We start from the raw sequence: 23,459 nt of genomic DNA on the forward strand, positions 1-23,459 counted from the left end.
TTAAGCCTATCTCGATAACATCCTCGGTTCTTTAAAACATATTTTTAATATTTACTTTTCACAAAAAGTATTATAGAAGGTCATATCTTAAGCTTCTGCTTCCTTAGACCAAATGGTTCCTTACATTAACCAAGTTAAATTGTGAACCACAAGTAAGTCCTATCATCATAAAATGTCAGCTAAATATAAACTGTATTTGTTTTTATAAACATTTACGTGTAAGTCTATGATATAGTAATCATGTTGCTTAATCTTAACCCACACTTTTTTAAAATAATAAAGTAAACCTAATTAATTTCCCATGCAATACCCTGAAAGGTACTCATGCTAGCTTCCCAAAATTCACATAAATTATAAGCCTTTTGCAATTTGCAACATAAATACTATGATGTGAGAAAATCGAGATGTAGTGTGTGTCCTGCATATGTAAAGACAGTAAACTGGCACTTCAGCAGCCGAGCTGGCAGTGTTTGGCTGGTCAGTCCCCTGGTTTTCCAGGGTGATAATGGATTTGCATTGATTAACCTCCCTGTTTGGTCCAGGCCCTTGGAGGATGGCAGCATGCACCTGGAGTGGGCGTGAGCTAAGAGAACACAGCAGAGAATGCAAAGCTGACTGTCTCACCTGGTGACTGACTGACTTAATGGTCATGAACTTGGTCTCATTTGTTTAGTTTTCTCACCAGCTGAGCTAACTCACATTTAAGGTTGAATTACACAAACCAGCACAGCACTCCAGAGTTTTTATTTTTCTTTTCCAAAGAAATATCACCATTAAATTTCCATAATACTTCCTATTATATAATAGACTCATAAGATTGTTATGAAAAAATTATTTCGAAAACATTAAATGTTTTCAGGGGGTTAAAACATGGTAATTTTTAACAAAGTAAAATCTAGAGCAAACTGAAGCATTCACTCAAAGCAACAACAATAAAACAAATAAATTCACCAAAGCAATTGCCTTTTTTTATTAGACATGGGGATTTCAAAGGCCTCAAGATAGGCAATTAGTAATGCCATCATCTGGTAAAAAGAGCACCAGAAGGGGAATCTAGAACCCTAAGATTTTGTCCTGGTTGTCCCTGTGTAACATAATAAGTCACAATTACCAGTTACTTCATTTGTGGAATGGAAAGCTGAGCTTGACACTTCTAAGAGTGCTTCCATTTTGAACTACTAAGAATTTGTATTCTTGTCAAAATTATAAAATCATATATTAAACATTTTTTTAACTCTAGATTTTTTTAACCCATGACAAAGAGCTGCTAAAATGTTCTAAGATAAAACAAAATAAAATGAGCCTGCCTTTTTGAAACAAAAGTCTGTAAGAGTAACAATGGGAAAATAACTGTACAAAACATCCTCAAGAAGATGTTTTTCGTCATCTAAAAGGTGACAGGATCACCTGGACAATGTTGAATGTATTTTCTTAAACTATTTCTAGTGCAGCACTGCAGTATGGGTGAAAGATCTTAAAAATACAGTATCAAGGTAATTTTCATATATTATCTAGAAATATAAATTCCTCCTTTCCTCTCCTTTACTGTTAAAAATCTGGCACAAGTGTAAAAGTGAAACCAGAATTTCATCTAATAAATGTCTGTCTTCACTTTACGGTGCTGCTCTGAAAGCTGGGTGACTGGATTTGGGAGCAGGAGGAAGCACGTGCAAAATTGTTTTTAACCTTGCAAGTCTCATGATGTCTCCTTTAGTGCAGTCTTGGGAGAAAAACTAAAATGATATGAAAGAGTCACAATCTAGAGTTGCAAAGCCTCTAAGGTCCTCAACAAGGTAAGCCCTGTTTTAGAACATCAGGTAAAAGGAAAAGAGTAAAACAGAATTCCTAAGGAAACAATTCTCAGTTCATCTGGACCTTCTTTTTTACAGCCACTTTAATTAAAAAGACAGAAGACAAAGATAAGTTATTTCTAATTAAATACTGAGATGAGCATAATCCACACTTACTGCCAATCAAGATATTTCTAAAGGATTTATTATTTGTGATTTGCTCATTTATTTCAACTAGCCTTCCCCCCAGCTCCTACTCTTTTTCCTTTAAAAAATCCTATTCATTTAAAAAACCCTATTCAATGTGCTTCAAAGTCTCCTTATTTTGTTAGAAAAATCTATCAGCTCCTGTACAAATTTGCCATTGAATCACACCCATAGCAGCCAAACTGCTATTACAAAAACGAATGCTGCAGACTGAATGGTTATGATCAAAGGGGGGCAGTTATAATTCAGGGCCAAATAGCTGTATTATCCTAAAATTTTTGCTACTTTAAATAGAAATTTATGGGATAGTTGAATAGTTTTTTAAATTAAAGGATTTATCAAGTCCTTGAATTTCTAAGTATTTTTTCTAACTTTCTTCAAATGAAACTTGTAAAGGATAAATGAAGGGTGTTTCACGTTGAAAATTTTATATTCAGTAATAGAGTATTACCAACCAAAATTTTAAAAATGGATACTTGCAGGTTTCTAGAGTCAACAGTGCATTAATAGTAAGAACAGTATTTAAAACAGACTTGTCTTATTTTTAAATAAAGTGATACTTTTATTTTTCCCATATTCCCTAATACTTATTGAATTTATATAGCCTCTATCTTCCAAGGAACTTAGAATGTTTGGTAGGCTTATAGACTTAAGAGTATTAGGGCTGCAAAACATTAATCAGTTGTCAAATAATAACAATTTTTTATCTTAAGAATAAGATGTTCTTTTTATTGACTTTTTTATTTCCATATTTTGGAGAACAGGAAGGAGTGATGTGATGGAAAACAAAGCAGTGGCAATTGGAAAGTCCATACAAGAGAATAAGTAGGGGGATGAAAAAGAAGCCATAAATTATAACTTCAAAGAAGCCATCTACCTAACAGGGAAAACTTGGCTTCACTTTATCAGATTCATCGTTGCTTCAAAGAGTTGATGAGAAAAGCTAGACTAATGAATCTACTGCTTTCCTGGTTCTCAGATAAAGCTCCACTTTAAACTGTTACATTATCATGTGATGAAGAAACAATTCTTCTCAATAGAGGCTCTATCAATATTATAATTTGTTTCCTACAGTATCAGAAGACTTACTAACTGAAGTCCATTAACAGTTTACTAAGATAGTGGCCACTATTTTTGACAGATTAGTATCTCATTGTTCTCACCAAATAATGGCAACCAGACAGTTCAGGAATTTCTGATGAACACTTAAAACTGTTTGATGGAATTTTAAGTGCCAAATATTTGGCTTTTTCTGAGGTAATTATAGGATCTGAAATATAACCCTTAAATAATAAATACTATATTTCACAAAACAAGCCTGATGGAATTTAAGGAATTACAGCTTCGTATTCTGACTATATATTCTAACCTATAAAAAGGAAGATTTACTTATTTTTAGCCCTACTTTGAAAATTTCTGAATTCAAAGAAGGAATCAGCAAAGATTTCTAGAACCTAAAATACCATCTGATCCTATTTTATTTATAAAAATATGAAAATGTAGATTTTATTTCAAACATAAAGCACTGAAAGACATAACCAGTTCAAAGGAAAAGCAGGCCCTAAGACTCACTGATGCAAGTTTACCTAATACTTTTAGTTAAGCAATAATGGCTACATTTAAATCACTTGATAAAAGAGCCTGAAGATTGATTAATGGAATTTACTTTTCAGCTTAAATGGCAGATAATAAACTGAAAAAAAAAAAGCCTTGTATATTATGGATGTATCAATTAACGATTGCCTGTATTTACATCTAAATGTGATTTATTCTTCACAAAGGTCTATATACTTACATTATGAACAGCTTAGCTAAAATCAAAATATCCTCAAATTCTTAAACACTGAACTGAAGATAAGAACCTATAAATATTTGAGACACGTGTTTACAGATGTAGACATTTATCTGTGGCTATTTCCTCAAGTTCATACTGAACCATGTCAACTTTTTAAACATATTAGCTGGGTCTCTGATAAACTAAAGACCATTTATGTTCCACTTTAAATGTTTTTTTGAAAATATCCTCAAGAAAATCTAAGTTTCAATTTACATTATGACATTGAGAAATATTTTTTAAATTTATATTTTATATCTTTTATTTCAGAATATTGTCTTCAAGACATTTTATCTTCATATTTATTTGCATTGTATTTGTTTCAAATTCTGCTCTAAAAATCCACAGAACAATTTCAAACAGAGTTTTATTAAGTAAACACTATTTTTCTAGACCAACAATAACTTCATTAGCCTTGAAAAAGCCCCAAACTGGGAACTGTTTATTGTACAGAACGCTTAGCTTTTACCAACTTCGTTATGCTCTTACAAAACTGTTTCATAAATAGCATTAACTTTGGGACCATACAGTCACATGAATACTCAAACTCTCCGTTTAAATACTAAAAGGATCCACCATTTCAAAACGATCTCCCAAGTCTATTTATATTAGACATTGCTACAGTTTGATTCTCAGCTATGTTAAGTAATAATTATCATCGGAACCAAGACCTTTGAATACCCCTGCCCTTAATCCTTTTTTCAAAGCAAACTTGCACACACTGTAACTCTTTTAAGAATCTTTATTTTTTTTTTTAACAATTCAGTTGGCTGGATCTCGATGCAGTTTATTAAAAAAAATCAGTACATTTTCATATAAACTGCAATCAAAAAAGCAATTTACTTTGTCAAAGAAGTTATGAAGCTGCAAGTTATTTTTTGTAATACGCAGAACAGTAAAATGGAAGCATGCTCTTGGATGCAGGTGCTCCTGTATACTATGGAGTTATTTTGAAGAGTCTGATAACGTCTGCAGGTATAGGATGCAATTATTTTCTCCACAACTTAGGTACATGAGAATAAAACTGATATTTGTGAATAAAGTATTTTTCTCGAAAAAGTTGAGGCAGCTTTTGTTGAATGCTATCTGTGTGGGTACACTTGCTACACCTTGAACTGTACTAAGAGAGAGACAGACAGCAAGAAGTCCATGTTCATGCTGAAACCTGAAAAATCCCTCCATACGTGTTGAGGAGTTCCAAGAAAAAGAAGAGGGTAAAACATTATACACAATTGTTCATCGTCTTACATTAACAGAACACACCAAGAAACTTTACATAACAAAGAAGCAAATCCCCTGCACTGCTTTTAGTCAAAGTCCGTTGTGTCTATAGTGGAGGATAAAAGTGGAGCAAGCCTAGTAGAGATAAAGCTTAAGTCTACACCTCATGCAGAGTTGTCCTTGGTCTGTCCTCTAATATTCCTCAGACATCCGAGTTAGAACTGAGGTTTGTCAATCTGGGGTCCGCGTTGATTTCATATCTGTAATGATACCCCTCCATGTGATCCCTGCACGCATCTCTGATGTTATGCATCCACTTTTTTATCCCCTTGCGGTTCAAATACAAAACCAGGAGGAAAATAGCGCCTATCAGGGCTAAAACAATACCCAGGAAGACATAAGAGGTTTGCAGGGATGGGGGAAGAATCGGGTCACAGTCCAGGTCAGCACTGTTGAGTTCCAAGAGGACCCGATTCCTCATTTTTTCCGGATATGCACAGGTGAGCCGGTCTTTGCCCTGCACTACCTCTGTTTCCTTGAGCCAGGTCACCATGTCTGCCATGTGGCAGTCGCAGACCCAGGGATTGTTGTCCAGGAAGACCCTAATGTGGGGTAGACCTTGCAACTCAGCCAGGGTGCCATTGGGAAGGACCTTGAGGGCATTGTCCTCCAGGTGGAGGCTTTCTAGATGTGTCAGGTTGCGGAAGGACACGTAGGTCAGGCTCACCAGCGAATTGTTACTTAAGTCCAGGTGCCTGAGGCTGGGCAGTTGGGCCAGCACATCCCGCGGCAGGTAAAGGAAGTGGTTACTGGCCAGCTCCAAGCGGCGGAGCCCCTGCAGTGCACGGCCCGCCAGCAGGGCCGCCCCCACCATGCCCTCGAAGCTCCGGTTCTGCCGCTCATCTTCAGGCGGCACGATGTGGTTCATGACCAGTTCCACAAGGGGACTGGGGGCCGAGACGCTGGCATTGCTGCCCGAGAAAGCGAAGGGGCTGAGGCAGGCCAGTGGGTTGTGGCTGAGGTCGAGCTGGCGCAGGCTGGGCAGATGCTCGAAGGCGCCCGCGCGCACCTCGTCCAGGCGGCTGCCGCTGAGGTTGAGCGCGGCCAGCTCCGCCAGCGGCGGCCGGCGGGCGAAGGCGCCGGCAGGGAGCACGGCCAGCTGGTTGCCGGTAAGGAAGAGGTTGCGCACGTAGGGGGGCAGGTCCGTGGGCACCTCGGTCAGATTGCGGTTAACGCACTTGACTGTGCGCGCCGCCTCGGAGCACTCGCACAGCGCGGGGCACTGGTCGGGCAGCGGGGGCTGGGCGGACACGGCGGAAGCCAGGAACGGCGCCGAGGAGGAGAAGGAGGATGCCGAGGAGGTGGGAGAAGACGAGGAGACCCAGCCCAGGAGGACCAGCGCCAGTCGCGCCAGCCGCAGCCGCCCGTCCCCGGCGGCGGGGCCCCGGGAGCACCCCCCAGGCATCGCGGCTCGCGTTTCCCCGGAGCTGGGCTGGGACGGCGCCCGCTCCGAAGGCTCGGGAGGCTGGGCCCGGAGGGCGCGAGCCGGCGGAAGCGTCTGGAAAAAAAAACTTTCCTCTCGTAGAAGCAAGGGAGTGGCGCCGCAGCCGGAACTTGGCTAACCCCCTCGCTACCGGGCGCTTCCCTCCGGGGCCGATTCCCCCGCCCCCTCCCTCCAGAAAGTACGCACGGGGGGTCGGGACGCTTGGCTCCGCGCTCCTGCTCCCGCTCCTCTTCCTGCCGCCGCCCCGGTGGCACCTCTTCGCCTCTTGTTGGCGCCCCTCGCTGGATCCTCTGAGGGACCTGGCACAAGCAGGAGAGAGGCGTGAGCAGCGGTGGCTGCCGCGGCTTCCGGAGTGCAAAACCCGGCCTTTTCGAGTCTAGTCATCTCCACTCTGTCCCAGAGACCTCCCTCCGAAAGCCCGCCCCGGCCTCGCCTCCCCAACCCCTCCGGTCTCTCTTACTCCGAGGGGGACGCGCATCCGACACCCAGAGCGCAAAGTCTTCCTTCTCCCCTGGCCCACACTAAACAAACCCGACCGGCCTCCCGCCCTCCGCCTTTCCCGAGGAGACTCGTCTCCCGCGTCTAACTTCTCGCTTAATCCCCAATTCCTTCCCTACCAAACTTCTCCCTCTCCCGGTTCCTTCCCGCACCGCCTCGGCGGAAAGTCGGCCTCCGGGTGTCTCCGCCCCCGCCCGGACCTCACCACCCGGTCCCGGTCAGGATGCGAGGGAAGTTTCAAGTTACAGGACTTTTTGATCTCTTTTTGTACCTTCTCGCATTAGCAGGAAGTGGATCTACAACTGTCGCCCCCCAGCCCGCGCCCCGCCAGCCCCTCGGATCCCAAAGGGGTTCAAGTCATCTCCAAAGAGGAAGGGAGAGTCTGGGAACAAAGCAGCAGTGGGACTCGGGGTAGAGTGGCAACCCGAACCAACGCTACTCTCCACCCGAGGATGGGGAGGGGCCCCAACGACGCCTCCCAGGTCTCTCCCAGGCCGCGGGCTCCCACTGCTCACCTCCACGTCCGCCGCCTCCAGAACCAACTCTGAGTTCCACCAGAGTAGCGACGACTTCCCGGCTCCGCGCTGCGGGCGCCGACTCTCTTCGCACTCCAGCCCCTGGCCCAACCTCCCAACCTCCGCAGCTGGGAAAAACCAACCCGGGGGGCGGGGGAGGGCCAGGACTGTCGGGGAGACTCCCGCCGCGCGGCCAACCTCAGCAGCCGTAGGTCGGGGGATTTAAGAAGAGAGACTAGGGGAGCTGGGCTGCGCGCCTCCTCCTGGTGGAAATTAACGAGGAATGTGCCGGAAAAGGTGAGGGAATCCCTTTCTCTCCCCCCTCCCCGACATCCTTGGGTGGTTCCTCATTTTGCATACTGTATTTACCTTGGACAAGAGCAAAACCGCAGGTGAATCTCGTGGAATTCACCCTGATTCAGGCACCTTTGGCAGCGACGAGATAGATTTAGGCATGACAGAGCAGCGCGAAGCAGCAGCAGAAAGAAATGAGCTGAAAATCTACAGCTGCAGCAGCAAAGGCACAGCACGTTGTATGGAAGCTTCAGAAGCTCTCCCCATCAAAGTGGTACCTGAGGCCGCAAACTTCAGATTTAGGTGTAATTAATGCTTTCCCGCCTGTTCCCCCCCCCCCGCCCCCTCACTTCTTGGGTAGTGATGGAACTTGTGAAGAGAGCGCGCCAACTTTAAGAGAGAGAGAAAGAAAAAAAAAGATTAGTGGATAGGAGATTCATTCCTGATTCATTAGCTTTCCTCTTACCAAAATTAAAAGCAGATGGAAGAGAAAGGCAGCCAAAGGCATCCCAGAAACAAAAGGCAAATAGCAAAGACTTGAGTCACCTGGAAAGCGGACCCGCCCCCCTCCCCAGATGTAGCGCGGTGTGTCAAGTCACTTCTGCGGAGAAAGCTCCAAGGGTGGGGAGTGGAGATTGCAGGAGCTGACCTGGGAGAGAAGTTTGGTTTCAAAGTCGATTGTCCCAGGGGGCATCTGGCAGATGGTGATGGAGAGGATGGGGTTGGGGAGAGGGACAAATTTAATGGTTGGTTACCGGAACGATCTGTTATTATACCAGACAGGTTTTGGGTTCTGAAAGCCCTATCGTTGCTCTCTGTAACTCCATATCCCCTTTGTCCCAATTAAATAATTTCCCCGAAGGGATAAGAAGGTGCTGGTTATTCCAGGCTTCTTCATTTTAGAGAGAAAATGGCAATTGGGGAAAACATGGTTCGGAAATTTAAGACCTGGTCGTATTAAAAAGGATCAAATAACGATCCTGAGGCTTATGCCTGGGACATGTGCCTTTAGTGTGAAGAAAGACCCCAACTCTCGAATGGATGCCTGATTACTTTTACAGAAAGAGATAGTCTGCAAAGCCGACAGCAAAAATGGCTCAGACAAAAGCTGAAAACACTGGAAACTGCAGAGATTTGTGCACAAAAGCTAGTTTCATTAATTTGCATCTTCAGCACGTTTATCTACATCTCTTTTCTTATTTTTAAAAGTGTTTTGCAACATGAATGTAAAACACTTTGAAAAAGAATCTCTAAAGCTGTAGTCATGTTCTGTATCCGGATTGTGATGGTGGTTACATAAACCTATACAACGTATTGTAACTCATAGAACTTTGTAAACTAAAAGAGTTAATTTTACTGTATGATAAGTTTAAAAATAAAATAATTACTCATTGGAAAAAACCTGTAATAATGCTCTGGCATGATATTAACTCTAGTCCTGATCTGAAGACCAACTGCTTTGTTAGGAGAGTGAGATACACTTTAGAATTTAGAAACGTAATATATATTCTCATCTGATCTTCAAGACAACTCAGAGGCAAGATAAATATTGTTAGTATTATTGTTTGTTGCTATTATTGTTGTTGTTCTGTTGTACAAATGAAAACACTGGGGCTTTAAGTTAGCTTGACTGAGTGTCTTCCACTTGCCAAGCACTGTGCTGATCACAGATATTATCTCATTGACTCTTCACATCGGTACTCAAGTTAGGTCCTCTCACTCCAGTTTTACAGACAAGAAAATTGACGCAAAAATAAATTACATAACTTGTTCAAATGAGTGATGGAGGCGGGAACCAGGCCCAGATTTGCCTGCCTCCCATATAGTACATCCCACATTCTGCCTCTAGGCAAGATTAAGGAGTTTGTGCAAAGTTCTACTCTGTTCCACTTAGGCAGAACGTAAACCTCACCTCTTGTTCCCTTTTCACTTCTTCTGCCTCCACCTTCCTGCAGCTGGCAATTGCTTATGGCTGCTGAATAGGGACCCAGAAATTTAGGGTCATTTCTAGCTCTGAAACTTGCCTGCTGTGTGCCTTCTATAATAGGACCACTAATGAAATTTGAAGATATTTCCATGAAAATTGAGATAAATATGTCACATACTTAGCAAAATCACCTGTTTTGATTGTTCTTTCCTAAATTACCCCCTCATGTTATTTATTGTAATCCACTATATCTCTGTAACTGTGTTAGTAATAGGAATACAAGGATAAATAAAGTCTCTTTAAGATAGAGTTGCCAGATTTAACAAATAAAAATACAGGACACTCAGTTAAACTTTAATTTCAGATAAACAATGAATACCTTTTAAGTGTGTCCCATGCAATATTTGGGAAATGCACCCAAAATTTTGTTGCTTGTAGTTGAAATTCAACTTTAATTGAGTATCCTATATTTGATCTGGCAATACAGCAGTTGATAATCTGGTAAAAGAAAGAAATAGACATGGAAACAAAAGCTCTCAATGCAGAATTGAGTACGGTTTGGTATGTGTATCTTTCCAGTCAATGCCCTCCTTCTTTGTAAATATTTCAATTCTGTTTCTGCTATTTTTTATGTGAATGGGATCATAGTATATGAATTATTCACATTTTTTCTTTTTTAAAAACAACCATCTATCTTTCTGTGTGCATACGTATAGGTATGCTTCTCCTTTTTTAAAGACTGAAACATTTCAAACTGTAGATTGTTGTACCACAATTTATTTAACAGCCTTATTGAAAGACATTTAGATCAGTAACTACTTTTTAAAGAAGTTTCCTTCAAGTGAGAAAAGCTTACTAGGATCAGTTCTATTTTGATTGTCTTAAGCATTTAATTATCCCAAATTATCATACTTACTTTACTCCTGACAGCTTGAAAATTTTTTGTGCATGATGCTATTTACATACTCTAAGGCAGGGCAGAGGATTGCAGAGCACATTTTTCCCAATTTATTCTTCTATTCCAAAGTGAAATAAAGGAAGGATCTGAATGTCCCGACAGATAAGAACCAATTTAGTGTATTTCAAGAGGTCACTTTGTAGCCTCCAGGAAATGTTTCTACACTATCATTTATTTAGAAGATTGTTTCTACAGGGACCATTTTTCTTCTAATGACCCAAAGGAAAGTCATTAGTAAATTATTGAAATATTGCTTCTAAATCCTGATTAGGCAAGGAATAAGATAGGTATAAAAAGAATCATGAGTGGTTATGACCACCCTTATGGTAACTAGCAGAGAGAAGCCACATGGTCCAGCGTAGAAAAACACCAAGATTATTTAAGACTAGTTCATTTGATCTCTGTCTCAAATTAGCAAAGGAATTGAATACATGTGAACACTGTCAAATCTGAAAAGTAACCAAAACAAAGTCAAGTGTTGGTGAACAACAAGCACATATGTCAAAAAACCATGAACCAACACTTAAAACTAAAACCATCAATTTGAGGGTCAATTTGACCAAAAAAAAAAAAAAAAAAAAAAAAAAACACCAGGAATTATGCATGTATATATGTATATTCATGAAGAAATAATTTTTAAAATTGTCAGTGATTAAAAAGAAAACTTCAAGTCACTTTAGAAGGAATGGGCTTCTGTTCTGAGATGTGTAAACTAAAGTAAAATATAAACTAGGGAATGGGTCAAAAGGAATGTATTTGTCTCATCAGTCAGTACAATAAGTGCTGTGGCTAGTAAAAGAAAAATATAGCCCTCTATATGTGTGGGTTCTATATCCCTGGATTCAACCAAACCACAGATAGAAAATAATCAAAAGAAAATAAATGGGTGGTTACATCTGAACCAAACATGTACAGACTTTTTAAAAAATTATCATTATTTCCTAAGCAATACAGCAGGGCACGGTGGCTCATGCCTGTAATCCCAGCACTGTGGGAGGCAGAGGTGGGCAAATCACTTGAGATCAGGAGTTTGAGACCAGCCTAGCCAACATGGTGAAACCCTATCTCTACTAAAAATACAAAAGTAAACCAGGTGTGGTGGTGCACACCTGTAATCCCAGCTACTGGGGAGGCTGGGGCAAGAGAATCACTTGAACCTGGGAGGCAGAGATTGCAGTGAGCTGAGATCATGCCACTACACTCCAGACTGGATGACAGAGCAAGACTCCATCTCAGAAACAAAACAAACCACAAAAAAATACAGCATAAAAACTATTTACATAGCATTTACATTGTATTAGGTATTATAAGCAACCTAGAGATGAATTAAAGCATATAGGAGGATGTGCATAGGTTATATGCAAATACTATGCCATTTAACTTAAGGAACTTGAGCATCCGTGGATTTTGGTATCCGCAGGGATCCTGGAAGCAACTCCCTGAGGATAACAAGGGATGATTGTATATAGTAATATCCAAACTCTCCAAATAGTCACCATTACAGGATCACTCAACATTAATTCAATAAATGCTTTTTTAAGACCCCGCTATATACTGTCCACCTATTTGATGCACTTGAAATACAAGGGTAGATAGGATAAAAATCCCTGCCCTCAGATAACTCACAGTCTAATGGGAAAGCAAATAGTTACAAAACATACGGTAAGTGCAAACATGGGATGGAGTGGGGAGACTGTCGGAAGGTTTTACTAGGGTAGAAATGCCTGAGTTGCATTTTGAAGCACAATCGGCCTGTATACTCAGCTTCTGCCCCGTGTATTCAATCAGCTGGGGATTGAAAATATACAGAAAAAAGAAACAGGAAAAAATAATGCTACGACAGTAAAAAATAATACAAATGAAAAATACAGTAAAACAACTATTTGCATAGCATTTACATTATATTGGGCATGATAATCTAGAGATGATTTAAAGTCTGTGGGAGGATGCATGTAGGTTATAAACAAATACTACGTCATTTTATATCAGAAACTTTAGCATCTGTGGGGTTTGGTATCCACAGGGCTCTTGAAACCAATCCCCATGCATACTGAAGGAAGACTGTTAGTAAGAACTTGACAGACAAAAGATGGGCAAGTTGGTGAAAAACCTGAGAATTTATTCAGTTCTAGAGACTACACAAAGCAGAGCACAGCACCCATTGACACATTGGAGGGAGTGGTACAAGGTGATTTGAAATATAGTGGGATCAGATTACTGACCTCCAGTCTAAAAGGTTTGTATTATTCCAGCCTGGCACGGTGGCTCACACCTGTAATCCCAGTACTTTGGAAGGCCGAGGTGGGTGGATCAGCTGAGGTCAGGAGTTCGAGACCAGCGTGGCCAACATGGTGAAATCCCATCTCTACTAAAAATACAAAAATTAGCCAGGCATGGTGGCAGGCATCTGTAATCCCAGCTACTTGGGAGGCTGAGGCAGGAGAATCACTTGAACCCAGAAGGCAGAGGTTGCAGTGAGCTGAGATCACGCCATTGCACTCCAGCCTTGGCAACAAGAGAGAAGCTCCATCTCAAAAAAATAAATAAATAAAAATAAAAGGTTTGTATTATCCTGTAGTGATGGGGAGCCAATGGAAGTTTTCAGCAGAAGGATGACATGATCACAAGTGCATTTTAGAAAGATCACATTTGCTATCTGTTTAAAAGGTAAATTATAGACAAAGAAGACAAAACAGAGAGAAAAGTTGGGTGGTTCAAGTGAGGGATAACAAAGAGCCAAACTAAAGTAGAAGGAAAAGATTGGCAAGGGAACAACAGATTATATAGACCAGTGGTTATTATATAGATAGACCATAAGATTACATGGAACAGTGGTTCCCAACAGAGTGGCACTGCACCCAGTGCCACTAAAATATTTTTTGAAAAGAAAACATTGGTTTTTAGAAAGTTTGAAAACAACCTATAAAAATTTTTAAGATAATCTACAAATCTTGGTGATTTATTCACTTTGAAGGTAACAATATATACATTTATAATTCTAAATATAAGATTACAGATAACTTCTATATTTTAAATAATGACCAAGAGAAATTTTAATTTATCCCCAGTGTGACTAGATAAAAACCTGAAGTTCTCAGCCTAGAAACAACCTCATTTTACATTTAAGTTCCAAATACTTATAGTATGGTTTTATTATACGCTGAATTTTCCAGGAACAGTTAACACTGTAAGGAAAGAATATATATTGTTTTGTTTGGAACTTTACCAAAATTTTATCTCTGATAACCATGCCACTCATTCTACTCAGATCATCAATATAGTATCAGTTTGCCTTTGTAGTTGTTACATTTGCAGTGATTCTTATTTCAAAATGTCTAATATTTTAAAAAATTATTTCAACATTCATTTGAATATTGGTCTAACTTCTCTTAAATCCTAGCTTATTTATAAGTAGGCAGAAGAATATCACCACTTCATTGAGTTTCTATCGTAGTTATGCCCAAGTATTTATATGTAGTGCTACATATTAACTAATATTCTTCTTTTATTTATCCTTTAATATTCTAGTTAATATAGTATGTACTTTTTAAATTATTTATCAAGATGCATTTTGTAAAATAAAAAAGGCTTTATAAAATATTTGTTTTGAAGAAGAAACATTGGTTTTCTGAAAGTTTGAAAACAACCTGTATAAATTTTTAAGAGAATCTACAAGTCTTGGTGATTTATACACTATGAAGGTAAGAATACAGACATAATTCTAAGTAGCATAACATCACAGAAAACTTATTTAAAATTTTTTTCTCTTTTGAATTTAATATTTCAGATACATGGTATTCAGTCAGCTTCTATATTTTAAGTAATGGCCAAGAGAAATTCTAATAATTCTTAATTAAAGAGTCAAGTTTGATTATGATGAAGTGAAAAAATACCTAGAGAAAGAACAGGACAAGACACTTATCTGTTTCAAGAACCTATCTTATTTGATTGAAATTATTGTCTTTTAAAAGGAAGTTATGGTAAATATTTAAATTAGCAATGTTACCTAATATCCTTTTTTAATGTACATTATTTCCACTTTGGAGGTGACATGGAAGATGTTCGCAGAGATTCTTGCCAAATGTTCTTACCCAAGATGGGTTCTAAACCAAGACTGGAATTCAGTCAAGAAATGGGAGCAGTTGCAATTGTAGCCACCATCCAAACTCAATTAATTTCAATTAAATTTAACACAGTTCAATAAATGTTTATTAATGTGCTTTTCTGTAGTACTCACTTTGTCTTCCAAACAGGGCTACCTCCAAAGCCAGCAATTTCCCTTAAAAAAATTTACAATACTGGCACATTGACAGGCAATCTATTGCACGTCCATGGCAGAGGTTCAGCAGATAGTGTTAGGCAGAAGTTTGGGTACAGGACCCAGGCTTCTCTATTTTATAAGTCCTACCCAGTGAGTTAAAATACAGAGGTCAATAAGATGGCTCTTAGCACTGTTTGAAATGTTCAAATACAAAACTGAGTATCAAATTTAGATTCCCATATGAAAGCTAAGGAAGAGAGTACTAGAGATGTTATGTACTTTGAAATAGAAATTTATCATATTACCTTGGAGTGAAAAAAAGGAAGTTAAGGAGCTTAACTAGGGAGCTAAAGTCAAGCCGGTGTCAAACCCTATGGCCTGAACAGTGTGGGTAGCGATAGGATAAAGGAGTTGGGTGCGGGGCACACTCCAAAGGATGCCCATACTGAACTTCAATAGAAGCCCGGCAGAGAAATGTGTGACATCAGGCGGTACTTTCACCCCCAAAATATTGATGTGGGTGACATTTGCAAAGGGGTGAGATTCAAAATGGTTTGCAACCAGTATGGCACAAAAACTGATCAAACAGTGTTCAATAATCAGAGGCCGCCACCTGGAAACAACTAATAGAGCTTTGTTGTTGCAGACTGCCTGAACACAAGCCCTGCATCTTCATAAGAAAACTAAAGACACTTCAAGGTTTCTGATAATCTCCACAACCACCCTCCAGAGTATGTGCTATCACTCAAAAATTGTTCGATAACTTCCAAGCTTCATCATAAGAAATTGGAAGCTTCTTTAAAATAGGAAAATTACTGGTAGCTATGGATAAACTGAGTTTATTCATTATTTATTACATAAATATTTTTGGAGTATGTGATGCGTGCTTCTAGGCACTGTTCTGAGAACTGAGGAAGCAATGGTGAAGAAGACAGACATGGGCTCTATTTTCATGAAATCTGTTGTTCCCACTACTTTGTTAAATCAACTAACTCCAGTGTGAAAATCTAGATTTCTTTTTTAAGTGAATTTAAATATTTTATTATTAAATACAGCAAACACACTCAACAATACAGAACAGCATAAAAACCTGTGCACCTATTACTCAGCCTTACAAATCCTAACATTACGTTTCTTTTTTAATGTTCTTTTGCATGTAACTAAAGTGTACCATTGGATAATTATGTATACATCCTTGAAACCATCATTACTATCAAGAAAATGAACGTATTCATTATTCTCAAAAGTTTTCCCATGTCCTTTTGTAATCCCTCTATTCACATGCCACCCTTAAGCCACCCCATCCTCAGGCAACCATTAGTTTAATTTCTGTCACTACAGACTAATTTAAATTTTCTAGATTTCATATAAATGGAATCACAAAGTTGGTGCTCTTTTAATTTGGCTTCTTCCACTGTGCATAACTAATGTGAGATTCATCCATGTTATTGTAAGTATCAATAATTCATTCCTTTTTATTTTTTTATAAGTAGCATTCCATAGTATGGATATAAAACAATTCTGTTCCAAATGGCTCTGACCTTCCTCCTAAGCCAGTGAAATAGCCTAAACATGCTATTCTTGTGGCAACAGGTTAAGCACAAGAGCAAGCAAACATAAATAATGTAAATCCTTTTTAAGATACTGCTTGCCTGACATCTGCCAATATGCTATAAACCAAAGCAAATCACATACTAAAGCCAAGGTGCATGGAATTACACCCCAAACAAAGTGAAAGGGCCCTGCAAAGTGGCATGGCAAAAGGCTTGTAAAGGAAGGTTTGAAGAAATGGGGCTATTGATGCAATCTACCGTGAACTGACATAACACCCCCCATGAGGATGTTTTCAGTCTCGTGCTATTGCAAACAATGCAGCAATGACTGAGTACATTGTCATCTTCCACACAGGCCAGTATATCTGTAGGATAAATCTTTAGAAGTGAAATTCTTAGTTAAAGGATATAGGTTTTTGTAATTTTGATAGGGGTTGCCAAAGCACTGTTCAGATATAATTGACTGTAACAATTATATTTCCACCAACAATGTTGGGACGATGTTATCATTAAAAAATTTTTTCCAGTCTTACATGTGAAATGTAATCTTTGTATGGCTCTGATTTGTATTTTTCTCGTTAAAAATAAGATTGACAATCTTTTTATGTTTAAAAGCCATTTACATTTCCTTTTTTGAATCCATCTGTTCAGATCTTTTGCTCATTTTGTTTCAGTGAAGGGTTTTTTTTTTTTTTTTTTGCCTTTTTTTCTTCCTTTTTTTTTTTTTTAAAGAGATGGGAGTCTCACTATGTTGCCCAGGCTGGAGTGCAGTGGCCATTCACAGGTGTGATCATCGCACACAACAGCCCCGAACTCCTGGGCTGAAGTGATCCTTCTGCCTCAGCCTCCAGAGTAGCTGGTGCTACAGGCACATGCCGCTGTGTCTAGCTTAGTGGGTGGTTTTTTTTTTCTTTCTTTCTTTTCCCAATAGATTTGTATATACTAGGGAAATTAGTACCTTATTAAATTAGTTACAAATATTTCTTCATTTGTTTAATGCCTTTGGTCCTGGAAGTTTTTCATCTTGGTTTTTCATTTTAATAGAGTCTAATTTATCATTCTTTTATGGCTTCTGGGTTTTGTGTCATAGGAAGGCCTTCACTTCAAAATTATAACATTTCATTTTTTACATTTTTTAATCATCTGGATGTATTTTTTCAGCACTTGTTGAACTCTAGTATCTCTTCTTTTTCTTCTTGTTTTATAGAGATTTTTGCTATAAATATTGTCTTTTAAAAAATTTTAGGCCAGAATACATGATTACTATTTTCATCTGCTTTAATGCAACATTTTTTGGTGGTTTTTTTGGTCTGGCATTTGCTTTTCCCATTCTTGTCTTGCTTTCTTTTTCTTACTCATCTTTCAGACAGGTAAGATTTTTCCTTGACCAGCAATCTGTCGAAGGTTCACAAAGTGAAGGTGATCTTGGCGATGTTCCAAGAAACTAGAATTTTCCTTAGAATCCAGGATGTTATGTATGAGCCACTTTAACCTCTATGCTTCCCCAACAGAAAGAAATAATCAAGTGTGGAAGTTTTCACAATGCAAAGTTTCTCTTCCTCTCTTCTGCCACAAAGACTGACTACCTCTTGCAAATATGACTGATCTGTGAGAGTCCTGATTTAGCCTTGACTCCTCTGATTCACAGAACCAACCCAGTCTTAGGGAAGCATCTGCCAGTAGTCCTTGCATCCTGTGCTAAATACAAGATTGATCTTTTCCACCTCAAAGTATGTACTTCACTTTCCAAAAATGTACTTTCTGACACTTTTTTTGAAATCTACATCTACAGTGTCTTCTTTCTTCTTTCATGCTCAATCCCACTGCTTGTAGGAGCCATTTCCCCTATTGTGTTATTTGGGGATTTAACTCTGTCATTGTTCCACTAAAAATGAGTTTGCACTTTTTGTTTCTTATTTTTCTTGTTCTTTTTGATGATTTTGGGTGAAAGAAAAGGGAGAAAGCAAACTTATTACCATTATTTTCAAATGGGAATTTTCTCTGGAGTTGTGAGGGGATAAATGTGTGGCACCAAAAAAGATAAATAAAGTTTATTAGATATTAGCAAAGGGTGCATATATTCCAAATTACTATTTAAAAAAAAGAATCACTGCATAACAAAGGATAAGAATAAATAAATTAATTAAAAAGATATAGCAAAAGGAGAACCAAACCAAAAGCGTTTTAAAGATTCAGAAACAGAATGAACCCTATCAGTTATGGTATTAAGTAAAACAGCATAAACTCTCTATCAATAATAGACTCATAGACTGAGTCATAAAACAAACTATATACTGTCTATAAAAATGATTGACAGATTAAAAACCAGATTAAAAAGCCCTGGTAAAAATGCATCAAATAGTGCAAACAACAAAAAAATGTAAGGAGCAAATTATTAATATCAGACATAAGGGAAAGAAGCAAAAAGAGGGTAATTTTGTTAAGAAAATGATAGTATAATTCACAATGAAGAAAATATTCATAAAGTTTTATGCAATGAATAACAAAAATATGTAAAGAAAAAATACAAGAATTATGAAGAGAACATTTGTAGTAGAGACTTTTAGATGCTCTTTGATAGAATCTTTGATAGATTATGCAAATAAAAAATAAGATAATGAAGAATCATAATGTAATTCAGGTTATAATTATATTATGTATGTATACATCATACTCTCATTTTCTAGTGCTCATTGAATAAATTCAAAATATGACTAATAGGCAATACTGAACTTAAATAAATTTCAAAACGCAGAAATGAAATAGGTCACATTTTCTTACCACAATAAAATAAAATCAGAATTAATAATAAAAGATTTACCCTTTGGAAATAAAAAATGTAATTTTCAATAAAAAATAGGAAATTTTAGAATTGTAGACAGGTTGGAAATGTGAGAAAAATGTCTTTTGAGAATTGTGGGCTGAGTGCGGTGGCTCACTCTTGTAATCCCAGCACTGTTGGAGGCCGAGGTGGACAGATCACTTGAGGCCAGGAGTTCGAGACCAGACTGGCCAATATGATGAAACCCCATCTCTACTAAAAATACAGAAAATTAGCTGGGCATGGTGGTGTGCACCTGTAATCCCAGCTACTCGGGAGGCTGAGGCAGGAGAATCACTTGAACTCCGAAGGTAGAGGTTGCAGTGAGCTGAGATGGCATCACTGCACTCCAGCCTGGGCAACAGAGCAATACTCTGTCTCAGAAAAAAAAAAAAAAAAAAAGAGAATTCTGAAACTTAGCCAGAGCAACATTATGTAGTGTTTAAGAGCAAGTTCTAGAGCCAAAAAAGTTTTATTTATATCCTGGTTATACTGCTTTGAAGCTTGGGTAGACATTTTAAGTGCTCTGTGCCCTTATATGAAAATGGGAATAGAATAGTACAAACATTATAGGTCTGTTTTGAAGACTCTCTGACTCATTATGAGAACTTTATAAATGCTATCCATTATTACTAGGAGAAAATTCTTTTTTTTGAGACAGCATCTCACTCTGTTGCCCAGGCTGGAGTTCAGTGGCATGATTACAGCTCACTGCAGCTTCAACCTCCCAGGCTCAAATGATCCTCCCACTTCAGCTTCCCAGGAAGCTGGGACTACAGGTGTGTGCTACCCCTGGCTAATATTTTTATTTTTTTTGTAGAAACGGGGTCTTACCGTGTTACCCAGGCTGGTCTCAGACTCCTGGGCTTAAGCAATCTCTCCCAAAGTGCTAGGATTACATGTGTGAGCCACCACACCTGGTCAAAACTCATTTTTAACTGGTTTTGTCATAAAATAATGAAAATAAGTTATTTAAACACCAAACTCTCAAATTAGGTAAACAACAAGAAAATCTAAGGAAAATCAGAGATTTGATAAATTAAAAAGCAAACATTAAAAAATTTTAAACAATGATATCATTAACAAATAAATCCAAAAGATGATTGTAAATATATACAAATCTTTCTTAAGATGAAAGCTCTATTATCTTACAAGATAATAGAGCAAAAACAGATTAAGAATAAGAAAAGGGACATAACCCAAGAAATGAAATAAAAATTTCAAATTATAAGAAAGTACTATGCCATAACTTTGGAAACATAAATATTAACAATTTCTAGAAATACTTAAATTAGGAAAACTAGCACAAGAAAAAGTAGGAAAATAATGGAAAAAATGTGAAAAAGCTTTCAAATAGCTATCCCCAAAATGGTGCCAAGCCCTTACAGTTTTATTGATGACTTCTATCAAACTTCAAAGAACAGTTTTATTACCTTTATACTATTTAAGATAGTTCATAACATTGAAAAAGAAGAAAAGCATTCTAATTTTCTATGAAAGACAAGCAAATCCTGTGAGAAAAGACAAACTTGGATGGCCTCTGAGGCTAATTTCCTCCTCTATTTGATGGCTTAGCAGAGTTGGCTTAGCAGGTCACGGTCAGTTGAAGAGAAAACAGACCACAACAGCTTGTGAGCTCTGAAAATCCCACCCCCATCTTTCTAACAAGGCCACTTTCCAGATTAGAGAGCTCCAATGTTGCACGGTACCCGCTCCTGTCCTGATAGATATGTTCAACCTAATGGGACAAGACCCTTCCCCATAGCAACAATGGCCATAGGGCATGCCTTCTGGCCTAAACTATGGGATGAGAAACTAGAAGATTTTACGCATTCTACTACTTCTCTACTTGTGAATTCTCTCCACCTCTAATAAACTCTATTTCATATCTGCAACAGATGCCACTAGTGCTGTGTTCTGATTGCTTTGCCCAACATTCTAATCACAAAATTTGACAATGTCAGTACCAAACAAAAAATTATAGCTAAATAACACATACATTTAGTTGCAGATATACTAGTAAATGAAACTCAGTAGCGTACAAAAGGAAGATTTTCCCAGGAAGACAAGTAGCATTTTCCCAGAGATTAAAATAGTATTTAACATTGGAAATTTTAGTTTTATTCATAATATTTATAGATGAGAGAGGAAAAATCATACAACTAACTTAACAAATGTTAAAAGGGTATTTTTAAAAATGCTCTGCCAATTAAAACTTTAGGAAAATAGAAGTGAAGATTAGGGTTGTCAAGAATTACTTCATCACATTAGAAGCATGTCAGCTTTAAAGAGTGATTTGTGAATAATTTGTAAATGGGGTGAGGTGATTGTTAAATATAATATAAATAGGAGACATTAAGAGTCTTGCAATGTAGCTAATACGAAAACATAAGGCCAGGCTGGGCACAGTGGCTCATGCCTGTAATCCTAGCACTTTGGGAGGCCGAGGCGGGCAGATCACCTGAGGTCAGGAGTTGGGGACCAGCCTGGCCAACATAGTGAAACCCCGTCTCTAGTAAAAATACAAAAATTAGCCAGGCATGGTGGCAGGAACCTGTAATCCCAGCTACTTGGGAGGCTGAGGCAGGAGAATCTCTTGAACCCGGGAGAAGAAGGTTGCAGTGAGCCGAGATGGCGCCATTGCACTCCAGCCTGGGAGACAAGAGCAAAATTCCATCTCAAAAAAAAAGGGAAAACATAAGGCCAGATGCTGGTAGTATCTTCATATGTCATAAGCATATTTTGAATAAAAAAAGTCCCCCAGTTGCGAGGTAGTTCCTGGGAAATCCAGACCAATTCTGTTGAATTGTTTTTATTCTTTCCTTCTAACCCCTTATTTATTTCTCCTCCCTTATAATTTTTGGGAATTCTCTAGTTTTAATGGAGGAAGAAATTGTTCCTTCAGTGGGTAGTAGAATATGATTTAGGCCTTCAAGGTTAGACTCACCTGACTTTGACTCCCGTTTTGTCATTCCTATTTGTGTGAATTAGGATACATTCACTTCATCCGCAAATGGGTATTAAATAAGATCGTTAATTATTACTGGCTTCTCAGAAAACAGACTCTCCACAACTGCCATTCCAAAACTAGGCCCTTTATAGCAAAGGTTGAATTTGTCTCCACCTAGGGAAGGCCCAGTCTGTGTCTCTGCCTAGCCAGGGCAGAAACTTTTTTTAAATACCGTAGTGTTTAAAAGGACACTAGTGAAAGAAGCTCCACTCCAAGTGGGTGTGGCCAAGAAGATGGATTCCCTCCTCAGCTCCTAATCAAGTGTTAACACATCTCACCAGAAGGGGCAGGCTGTCAATGTTTCTTGTCCCCTTTAACTCCAAGATAAATAGGCTAAATTCCTGGTGAGTGTTGTAGAAAAGTCAAGTGCTCTCCTCCTCCACCTAGCCCCTATCCACACAGAGGCTCTGCCCCAAGCACAGCAGGTCAAGAATGTTGGGGTCTGAGTTGCCCTCATCCTAACACTCATAACACAAAAGTCTCATACCAGGAAAGGTAGGCTGGAAAGATCAGAGACTATGCACCCCATTCTCTGCAGTACTGGGAATAGTGGCTCAGAAATTTTGTTCTGAGGGAGAGACATCCATAAGAAAAGAGAGCTCTGAACCTGTTTCTGAACTGACTGTATTTGAAAAGGAGTGTGGAGAAGCTCAAGCATAAAGATACTCTCAACAACAATAGGGCTCCCTTATTAAGAACAACAAGCTGAACCACAGGCCAGCTGTTCACAGACATAATCAGTGAAAGAGAGAGCTAAGAAGAGTCCTCCTTAGCTCAAAAAAAATCTGGGAGACTGGCCTCAAAAGTACCCCAGTCTGAATTTAATTGTGAATTTATTTAACTTATTAATAAAATAACAATTAATTGTAGTTATAAAGTATAAAAACATGTTTCTTATTTCATCTTTCAACTGATTTAAAATGAAGTTGTATGAAATACTATGTTTATAAATATATTGTTGGGCCAGAACATATAGAAATGTAATATATTTGCTAATAACAGCATAAAGGAGTGTGGGAGCAAGTTGAATTTGGCTAAGGAAATGACACCAGATAATGACTTGAAT

General features: G+C 38.7%; 1 protein-coding gene across 1 annotated transcript; it reads right to left on the reverse strand.

The window, feature by feature from the left end:
* Positions 1-4,559: 4,559 nt before the first annotated feature.
* On the reverse strand, positions 4,560-8,277 carry TPBG (trophoblast glycoprotein). Its single transcript, XM_030798583.1, has 3 exons — positions 7,939-8,277; positions 7,570-7,832; positions 4,560-6,855 (listed from the first exon to the last, which is right to left on the reverse strand). Exon 3 carries the CDS (start codon positions 6,515-6,517, stop codon positions 5,255-5,257), a length of 1,263 nt encoding a protein of 420 aa, XP_030654443.1. The 5' UTR covers positions 6,518-6,855; positions 7,570-7,832; positions 7,939-8,277; the 3' UTR covers positions 4,560-5,254.
* Between the last annotated feature and the right edge of the window lie 15,182 nt (positions 8,278-23,459).

The sequence above is a fragment of the Nomascus leucogenys genome, chromosome 18 (genome assembly GCF_006542625.1).
Source record: "Nomascus leucogenys isolate Asia chromosome 18, Asia_NLE_v1, whole genome shotgun sequence".
Lineage (NCBI taxonomy): Eukaryota > Metazoa > Chordata > Mammalia > Primates > Hylobatidae > Nomascus > Nomascus leucogenys.